This window comes from Arachis ipaensis, chromosome B09 (assembly GCF_000816755.2).
Source record: "Arachis ipaensis cultivar K30076 chromosome B09, Araip1.1, whole genome shotgun sequence".
NCBI lineage: Eukaryota > Viridiplantae > Streptophyta > Magnoliopsida > Fabales > Fabaceae > Arachis > Arachis ipaensis.
This window is the reverse complement of record NC_029793.2, coordinates 24,892,681-24,903,182: the sequence shown is the minus strand read 5'-3', so window position 1 is coordinate 24,903,182 and position 10,502 is coordinate 24,892,681. Positions and strand designations below refer to the sequence as shown.

The window sequence follows — 10,502 nt, the reverse complement described above, 5'->3', positions numbered from 1 at the left end:
AATGATGAAAAATAAAAAGAAAGAAAATAAAAAATAAAATAAAAAATAGATTTTTTATATGTTATTTGAATAAAGTAAAAATTAATAAAGAGTAAAGTATTGTTTTTATCCCCCAATATTTGGAGTAAGTTTCAAAGTTGTTCCTAACGTTTTAATCGTCCTATTTAAGTTCCTAATGTTTTAAAATTGACTCAATGTTGTTCTGTTAGGGATCCGTTGACAGAATTGACGGTGGAACAAAATTGAGACGATTTTGAAACGTTAGGGATTTAAATAGAACGAAAATGTTGGGGATAAAAATGATACATAGAAAATTAGAAATAACTTAGTTTTATTCTTCAATAGTATCAATTTTTTATTGTACATAATATTCAATTTTTTTTAATCACATCTAAATAAATTACACTTAATCATATTACTTTCATTCTAAATAAATTATTTTTTTTTATAATTTTACAGTTATAAGTTAATATAAAGATATAAAAAATTTTATTTAGAATAAAAGTAGTGTGATTAAGTGTAATTTACTTAGATGTGATTAAAAAATAATTGAATATTATATAAAGTAAAAATTGATATTATTGAAGGATAAAATTAAAATTTATTTCTATGTATTGTTTTTGTCCCCAACGTTTTCGTACTATTTAAGTCTCTAACGTTTCATAATCATCTCAATTTTGTCCCCCCGTCAATTCTGTTAACGGATCCTTAACAGCAGGACAACATTGAGCCAATTTTAAAATGTTAGGGACTTAAACAGGACGATTAAAACGTTAGGGATAACTTTGAGACTTACCCCAAACGTTGAGGACAAGTACGATACTTTACTCATTAATAAAAAAAAAGTAAAAATTATTTTTTGTTTGAATAAAAAAAAATTATAATAGAATAAAATTATGTTAATACTCTTACATATTTTGTTTTCTTTATTAATCAAAGAATAAATCTATAATTTTACTAATTTTTACCCTTTATTTTATTTTCATCTATTTTTTAACAGAAAAAATTTATATAAACCTCACCATTTTTTTTTCACCCAATTTTCACTTCTCATCCAAATAACAACATTTTATTTTTTCACTATTTTTCTTTCTTCACATTTCCTTTCCCCCCATATTCCATAAATCCAAACAACCCACAAGAGTTACTAGGACTAGGAGTAACCTAGTCAGTAGATAAAAGAACCCTTTGTGTGGTGTGTGCCAGTGACCACAGAAAAATAAAGTAAAATTAATCATCGGATATTTGTACTAAGTAAAATCATCTGTTTTATGCATCAACCATCAAGTGAACAAAGTACCTTTTGTGACGACCAACACCACCACCACCACTGAAAGAGTGGGAAAAGATAATATTAAGTACACATATATTTCTTTAGAGATACCAGCCCTAAGGATAAAGTGAAATGTCAATGTGCAGTTACTTCTGCCAAAAATTCCTAGCTATCAAGAAATCACATCAATTTAGAACACCATCTTTCAAGCACATAGCTATAACGCGTTTCAATTGTAGCAATTTTCCTCTCGCCATCTGTAATCGGTTGGGAGAATAAAATCAGCAGTGAAACATAGTGTTGTTTTTGTAGACATAATTCCAACTGTTTATAAATGATAACCAATAGCAGAAAAGAAAACCAAAAAAAGAGGCTATTGCCAAGAAAACATGACATGAGAACTTTAGTTATCTTTGCAACGCCTGATAAGTGTAATTATATATATAGTTGATGCATTAAATTTTAAGCAGCTTAATTATGTGATTCAATTAAAGTGTAATTTATCATTATTCATATTAGTATGGTACACAGTACATAGTATAAAATATACTTGCCTCCTGGGCAGCTGTGATTTTCTTTTGAGCATCATTCAGTTGGATATCTACTTCTTCTTGAACTTGTGATATAAGCTTCTTATGTGCTACCCCTGGTATACAATATAATATACATACAAAATGTGGCCAAAACCTACATATTAGTACTTATCAATAGTGCCAAATTGTGATAGGTAAAAAACGTAGTGGCAATAATCCTTTAAACTAAAGGAGTCATTGCTAATCATAATATTATAAAATTGCAGAGATAGCTTATAAAGTAATTGACATAAATGATATATATAATACATAATTACATAAAATGTGTGCTACTTGTGTATTAAGATTTAAAAGGTTATCCTTTTATAGTAACAACTACCAAATAACCATGGCTGGTATCCAACCCAAGTGTTTGTATACTTCCTTGAACTACTCAAGTGAAACCATAAAGCTAACAATGACTGTACCAATGCAATGAGCTGATATCTCAAAGATCTATGGTACAAAAGAAAAATGTTCTTATCCTAAATAGACGGTGTTCTTACTTTGTTTCTCCAGTGATCCCTTGATCTCTATCTGTTCAGCATCAAGATCTTCAATAGTGCTTTTGCAATCCTGTAGATGCAAATTAACCTCTTCCTTGAATCTATCACATATCAACCTCAACTGTTTTTGCTGGTCTACATTTTTATTAGTAAGAAGAGTAGGTGAGAAAAGGTACCAAGGAAGGAGAAAACATATCCTGTGAAAGTCATAGACCAATAGGACAATGCAGATACAGATAAAATTCAACAGCAACAACGAAATATGTGCAGGAAGCAATGCAAGTAGTTAAATGTTGCATTAGTAAACCAACTTGAAGAAATAATACATGGATGATCCAATTCATAAATAATAGGCGGATTAATATTTCCTCTCACCCTCAATGTTTGAGTTTCGTTAATAACTGTTTCCATGATATATTCAATGTGTTTTTTGAATCAAGCCTTCTAAGAATTTCACAAGACGATCAAACAGAGATTATTCTTATACCTTTACCATAAGAGTATCATGACTTGTTGGAACTTGGAACTTAGTAACTCTACCGAGCCAGATGAAAGCTCTTCAAAATTCACAAATGTTAAGTGGCCAGCATTTTTTCCTTATCGTTTCGGATCAAGCTCTTCTAAAGTGATAAAGTAATACTTTAATCACTCCTGAATCAGATAGTGGGACTCATACATGATAAAACCTACAAATTCAATAGTGATTAAAATATTACTTTACCACTCTACCGATCTACACACTTTAGAAAATCTTTTTCTTTTCATTATATTTTACCTTGTATTTGAGCAGATACTAATCAACTCTATATTTTATTCCACGAAAAGTGCTCTCCCTAGCGTTTCCCATTTAAATTTGCCTTGTTTCACTCTATTAACTTATCAATTGCCATTATCAAATTAGAATGAAGGTTAAATTGGGAAAATAGACTACACAAACTTTTCATTTAAAAATATCCTCTAAGGTGAATGAGAATCTATCTATCCAACATTAATTTAATTATAAATTTATAACATTATAATTACAACATATTCTATCACGTTTGGTGACTATCTCATTTGTCAGTGCCTTTTCCATTCATTTTTGTATTCTAATATAACAAGCAAAGCAAAATAAGAGTATGTTTTCATGTACATTAAGTGAACCATTTTCTTAATTAAGTTCTTTGTTTCTTTATTTCTTATCTACCCCAAAAAAGTATTAAGTGAACCAAAATAAGTAATTATGGACTTTTTGAAGCACATATTAAATCTGCTCTAAGAACATGCAAGTGCGTCCCAAATGGGAAAATATATATAGCAACCAGATCAATCGAATCAAAACACAAATATTTTCTAGTAAACACTGAGTTAAAATTTGCGATACCTTCAAATTTTGCTTCTATCCGTTTTCTCTTGAATTTACTGATATTTGTAAGCTTCCCCCTGAAACCATTTTTTTTATAAAAACTCATAAGAACAAGAGATATCAGAATCTTAAGAACTCATCAGGTTTATGTACCTACATTTCTGTTTGAATGTGGGAATGAACATTCTGCAGCTGTAGATCTATCTCTTCAGAAACAGACTTCAAAATTTCTGAGGATTTATGGCATGCCATTGACCTAAGTTTGCTCTTAAGTTTGCTCAATTCCATGGCAAACAATCCAACAGCCCTAATAAATTATTAAGATTTATAAAATTAAAATACCATTTTGTAAATGAGTAGTAATTTGTAATTTTCTTCAGTCAGCAATTAATCCATTGCAGATAAATAGAAACACCTAGCAAATTCATCTTGATTCTGCGTGGGTGCCTCATCAATCCAATCAATTTCTTCTGTCCCTAATCGTAATTCATGTAAAAAAGTAAGTAGGATAATTTAAATAGGATATTCATCAGAACAGAACATTTGGACATAACATATATCAAGTACAAAGGTCAAGTTCTACCTTTTGCAGAGAGTGAAGTTGGGCTACTATGGTTAAATTTAACGCCTTCATGCTTCCGCAACCTTTTGATTGGATGAAGCATAAAAGTGTTCCCCTCAGCAGTATGCCTTTCTCTTGAACCTACACTCCCAAAATTTGGGAACAAGTGAACAACTAAGACAAAGGAGTTCTTAACAGAACAGTATATATAGTATAAGACAGACACCGATTGACATCGAATATTAATGAGCATTAAAGACCCTGTAATACTAATGAACATTAGAGATTAGGCTATACTAATGCTACTACATTACATAAAGAATCAACCATACCAATGCTCATCTTTGGAACAATTTGATGGTTTACACGCTACAAGTGTCTATTCCTTAGAATTTCTCCTATGAGAACATATTTACTAGCAAAATGAGTAACACAGAGTTTCAAAACAAATACAAAATTGATAGATAAACCAAAGAAAAGGGCAGATAAATCGTCCCTAGGAAATTACATGCTCATTATTTCCTGTGGCTAATGCATGCTTCAAATCAGATCTATTAGATTACTTTAGCTCCAGTTGCTACTATGTGTTTAAAAGATTAAACTTATTTTAAGATGCAATTTATGCTGGAATCAGGCAGTTAAGATTAAGAGTAGTGTGAAAAATAATTATATGAGCTGCATCTGATGCAAAATAAATAGTCTAAAAGCATATGCATATATCTTCCTTTAACAAAGGGCAAACCTTCTTCACTTCCAGAGAAGTTCTTTTCTTCAGATGATGAATCAGATGTGCCATCCTGCTCTTCTTTCTCATTAACAAAAATGTGTTTTCTGGGAATAAAATGCCTGAGCTCCTCCACATCCTGCATTATGTTAAGGAATAACAAAAAACAGAAACACAATACAACTACTTCAAAATCAGAGGACACAATTACTAACTTGACACCTATCAGTTGATAAGGATACAGAAGATTGCTTTTGTTCCCTTAGCCCATCGAAGTCTGGCTCCAAAGTTTGGAAGGCCCTTAGATACTGACTGGCTCTGAGAGAAAATCTTCTTTCAGATGATGCTGGAGTGCTACCATCATTTAACTTTTGGTCTGTCTTCTGTAATGTGCTTGGAGAAGAATCTAAATTAGGTGTGTTAAGTTGAAATGTGGGACTTTGAAAATTATCTTGAGACTTGGTAACATTCTGTTCAACTGGATTACTTCTGTATTCTTGTTTGTTTCCATTTGCCGAAACCTCAAGTTCTTCATCCTGATCTGTATCATTTGGTGTTGGTGGATTGTAAATTTTTTTTTCTTGGTTTATTTTCTCTGAATGAGGGGATGTTATCCCATGATCAGGTAAGCAATCCTTAGATCCTTCCATTTTATCCTTAGGTAAAAATGTTTCAACAACATGCTGCGATTGATCATTCTTTGAAGTGTCTTTGTAAAGTTTCTTCATGGTATCATGTTTAGAAAAGCAGAACTTCTGTGGCTCACTTCTGGAATTCTTTCCCTGACTCTTTTTCTTTGTAGACATTGAGGAAGTGTCCTTTGTAAGAGCATCATGCATCCCATTCCAGTTTTCCCTAATAGAGAATATACCTTTTTCTTGATGATTCTCTTTTTCTTTTGAAGAGGGACAACTTTTACCTTTTCCAGGTTGCTTTTTGGAAGGTGCTCTCCTTTTTCTCTGTGAACGAGTTACTGGTCTCTTCCGAGTATAATCAGGTTTTTCTGAATCAGTTTCTATGGTATCTGAATTCTCTCTGGTCTTCACAAATTTATTATCCCTCTGGTTCATAGGCTGCTCAAGTGGCAATCTTTCCTCATCTTTACTACGAGTATGAGAACCTGAATGCTGAGTCTGATTCTTAGGTGAAGAAGCAGTCCCCAATATTTGGCAAAGTTTCATCCTCAAATCTTCAGTTCTGTTTCCTGTTCTATCCAATTTGTCTTCAGGCTTGTCTTTATCAGTCTCCAAGACTTCCCGTCCCGTGGTGAATGTAAATTCCTCTACCGTTTCGACTGTTCCATCATTCTTTCCCTTCTTTCTGCCTGTATCCCTATCAAACTTGTTCTGATTGCAATTGCTAGAGGGAACAGTTGAATTCAGATTTGAGAGAAGCTGGGCTGAGATTTTCTTGGATACACTCTCTACTCCATTATCCATATCCTGTTTTCCGTGAGGGGGAAGTACAGTAGAGGCTTGATTGACTTGAATGATGGCTTCAGAGGTAGGTTTTCTATGGTAAAAGGATTTGGATATGAAAGAATGCTTTACAGCTTCAGGTACTACAGTTTGCTTTATATCGAAAGAAGCTGAAGCTGTTACTCCTTCAACCCTTTCTGTTCCCACAGCAAAATTTCCAACGCTGGAGATTGCCCTTTCCTTATTTACAGTAATAGCCCTGTCCCCTTTTGCAGTTTCACATTTTGTACTGGCTCTTGATTCTGCCATTACTCCTATAGAGACTTTCCTTGATTGGCTAGATGGATAAATGTTGCTGCCAAAACTCCGACAATCACTCATAGGCTCCTGAATATATAAAAAGGTCAAATCCGTTAATATCTTAATCTTATTTCACCTAAGAATCGAAATACAGCAATTAAATTCATAATTAATCATAGCCTGTAACATTGAAGAGGATGCTGGTAAGTAATAACAAGAAAAATAGTTAATAATCGATAAAATAAAAAAATTCAAGTGCACATTTGATTAGAATATTCAAGAGAGATCATATTGTAGATTTTTTGGTTTAGAAAGTCAAGTGCACATGACCTACAATTGAAGAGGGTAGGGTGTTATGAAAATTTTGGGGGTAGTATGTAGCAGGAAAAATAGAAAGAGTTAGAAGACGATGACTGAGGCAGCAACAAATTATTGTCTGATGTCTCCAACTATCCAATTCAAGAATAATACAAAAGGAAAAAAAAAAGAATTGAATAGTCAGGGAGGACACATGAGGGATTCAACTGCTGCACAAGGGATTCAACTGACAATTATTATGATAATACCCAAATTTGGAAGAAGTTTTAAAGATGGGTCTCAAAACTGTCCAGCTCTTTATCCCTATCAAGCCGATCTGCATTTAGCGCCCCTGGAAGCTCTCTAAAGTCTTCATTGAAGATAGAATATGGACTGCATTTATTGTAGAAATAATATTTAGAATACCACATAATTTCCAAGTAAATTTGACATCCAATATATTGATAATCGGTTAAAGTAAGAGTGTGTAGTTAGCTAAGTCTTCAAATGTGATTCATGATCAAGTAGAATTTCTATCAGACCAATCAACAATTTCAAGCACATATTAAATTACTTAGCAATTTGAAGTGATCTATAAGTCAGACCCATAAGCAACTACATAATTAATCTTCAGATCATTATAAACAGATATGTTAAGAACACATTGATAGTAATTAGAAACCAATCACAAATCAAATTCAGGAAAGAGATGTCACCAAATCAAATTGGCCTCTTACATCATGCAAAACATGACGCGCTTTAATATTCATTGTTAGCTGCAATTTCAGCTAAACGCCGGACACTGCTAACTGTCCTGAAAAATTAACCGCAAATTTCAATTTAAAATAATACAAAATTATAGTATACCAAGAACAATTTAACGCTAACCCAGTTGCACGTAAAATATTGCTGAAAAATTAACAGCGACATTCAATTAAAAATATTAAGTAAAAATTATAGTATACGAAGAACAGTGTATCCCAAAGGATTCATAATTTTCTTCTCGACAGATAAACAGAGCGCACATATAAACAATCTAGAATAATTTTAAGAGGATAACAACAGCATAGAAAGTTAAACACGAAAAATCCGAACCAGATTTCGAAGTTGGGAAACTGAAACACAGTGATGCATGGATCACCTGAACAAAAGAAACCCTCGAGAAAGATGAACTACGAAATTCAAAAACGACGCAGTAAGGAAAAAAAAAAATAGCAACAGCAAAGACATGGTATGAACTTAAACAAAATAAGCCACGAACTAAGACCAACAATAACTAAGCCTCTGATCTAAAATAATAAAAGAGTATATATTTATTTCAGTTCGAAAGAATTTCAAACTAAATACATTACTTCTCAACTAAAATTAATTAATCTATTAATTCCTAATTTTTTTGTTTAGTAAATTACATTGGTCCCAAGACACTTTGTTCTGTCAAATTTCTAATGGAATCGTTTGATGTGGCACGTTAAATAGATGACTCAATTGGTAAGTGATATGCGTGAAGATGGACGAGTAGATTCTTAAAATAAACAATTTACATAATAATACTGTTTTAGTTGTATTGGTCTCTAAAAATATTAATTTGGTCCTAAAGAAATTCATTATCAAGTAAATTAGTTCTAAAAAAGTTCAAAATAACAATAACAATAATTACCTATCATCTACGCATTCACTATTTTTTTAACATTAAAAAAAATAATCTTTTAATTATTTTATACCGTTAAGAAACCACTCGTCTTATATTCATATATCTCTTTTAATATTTTTCTCTAATCACATTCTACACTAGTTGTCTAATATATTTACCCATTTTTACTACATACAACAATATGAATAAAAAATCCACCAGCACCACCTCGTGCGTCTCCACCCTCATACAGTCTTCTTTTATCCTCCATTTTCGTTTTTTTGTAGAACGCTTAAACTAGTCTGTAATCACTTGCAAGTAGGTGTTATTGGTGTTTCTATCGTCACCCCTCAAGATTAGCATTATTCTTGCACTTTCTGTTAGAATGTTTATAATATGATTGATCATTGTTGTTACTATTCTATTTATACAAACTTTTCTTTTATTGTTGTATGTAGCAAAAATGGGTATGGATCTTAGGCAACTAATGTGAAATATGATTAAGAAAAAATGTTGAAAGAGTACGCATGCGTATAGGGCCAATGATCTCTTTAGCACTATAAAATAATTAAAAAATTAGTATTAAAAAATAGTTGATGCATAATTACGTAGTTAATATGATTATTATTATAAATTTTTTTGAAACTAATTTGCCTATTAATAATTTTTTTGGAACCAATTTATCTAATAATTAATATTTTTGGGGATCAACATGACTGAAACTATGTTATTATTATGTGAATTGTTTATTTTAAGGATTTATTTATCGACTTACATATGTGTCATTTAATTTAATGACTGGATCATCTACTTAACTTGTCACATCAGATGATTCTGTGAGAGGATAACAGAATAAAGTGTCTTCGGACCAATCTGACTTTTGGAACAAAAGATTGGGGGCTAACGGGTTAATTAATTTTAGTTTGGGACTAATGTGTCTGATTTAGAATTCTTTAGGAATCAAAATAGATATATACTCATAATAAAAAAATTAACTTACAATGATTTTTCTTTTTTTAGTTCCAAAATAATTAAACATTTTTTTATATGTTTTTTAATTTAATCTTGGTATAATTAGTTTAAAAATTTGTTATGTACCCAGTCAATTATACATTGTCACATAAAAAAGTAATGAGAGACGAAGATAGCAAAGGCAAAGGGGCCAAGGGTAAAACACAGTGAGACTAGTGCAAAATATAAGGAGAAGAGTAGAAGATGGTTTGTGCATAGAGATAAGGAGAGGGGACTTCGGGCTAGGAACTGTGATAATGTGGGCGGAGGGTTGCCTACACGAGTTTCTTTCTGTGACAATGTGGCTGGTGTAAAACTCCTCCACTGTTAGCCATGCACACATCCTTAGATGGCGAAAGGCTTGCTACAGTGTTTGGCAAGCAAGGGGATGTTATACCACCTTAGGTGACCTTCTCATAGGAGGGTAGAGTTGTAGTTTTGAAACCGTATAAGGAGGTTGTTGTAATCACAGTGCTAAAAACACTTTAATTACAGAGCTATAACGCATAAACTCAAAAGTTCTTGGTAGATAAAGGGTGGAGACATCCTAAATTTTAGGTTTGATTAGTTTCTTGTCAAATTTAACGTAATGGAGGATAGGGAGAAGGTCCTACTTGAACGTGAAATTATTCTGCTGGTCCCTATATTTTACCGAATTTTTAATTGAGTCCTTATACTTTTTTCTTTTCAATTAGATCGACTAAAACCCCAAAGTGGTCCCTGAAATTGGGTGAGTTACCCATAATCGTCCTTGACTTCCAAAATTTCCTAAAAGCATCCCTCACATTCAGCTCCTGGACCTATAATTGCCCTGCTACCCTTTCCGACGCACAGTCAGCAAACGGAGTAATGATGTGGCACCTC

General features: G+C 32.3%; 1 protein-coding gene across 3 annotated transcripts; it reads right to left on the bottom strand.

Annotated features, from left to right (window-relative positions):
- Window positions 1,289–7,813, bottom strand: LOC107615259 (meiosis-specific protein ASY3). 3 transcript variants are annotated; one of them, XM_016317353.2, is made up of 10 exons: window positions 7,714–7,813; window positions 5,225–6,787; window positions 5,001–5,121; window positions 4,280–4,399; window positions 4,112–4,172; window positions 3,854–4,003; window positions 3,715–3,773; window positions 2,352–2,486; window positions 1,828–1,919; window positions 1,289–1,530 (listed from the first exon to the last, which is right to left on the bottom strand). In XM_016317353.2, the coding sequence occupies exons 1-10, from the start codon at window positions 7,765–7,767 to the stop codon at window positions 1,459–1,461; spliced, it is 2,427 nt and encodes an 808-aa protein (XP_016172839.2). In that variant the 5' UTR covers window positions 7,768–7,813; the 3' UTR covers window positions 1,289–1,458. The 3 variants fall into 3 exon arrangements, 2 of the variants coding, with proteins under 2 accessions (XP_016172839.2, XP_020967483.1); XM_021111824.1 differs by having other exon boundaries at window positions 7,735–7,808; XR_002354234.1 differs by lacking the exons at window positions 1,289–1,530; window positions 1,828–1,919 and adding an exon at window positions 2,839–3,037 and having other exon boundaries at window positions 2,351–2,486.

Coding starts and splice junctions, on each gene's coding strand:
- LOC107615259 (XM_016317353.2), bottom strand. CDS start 7,767: ATGAATATTAAAGCGCGTCATGTTTTGCATGATGTAAGAGGCCAATTT. Junction 4,004..4,111: donor AATCAAGATGAATTTGCTAG/GTGTTTCTATTT, acceptor ATAATTTATTAG/GGCTGTTGGATTGTTTGCCA. Junction 2,487..3,714: donor GATAGAAGCAAAATTTGAAG/GTATCGCAAATT, acceptor ATAAAAATGTAG/ACCAGCAAAAACAGTTGAGG.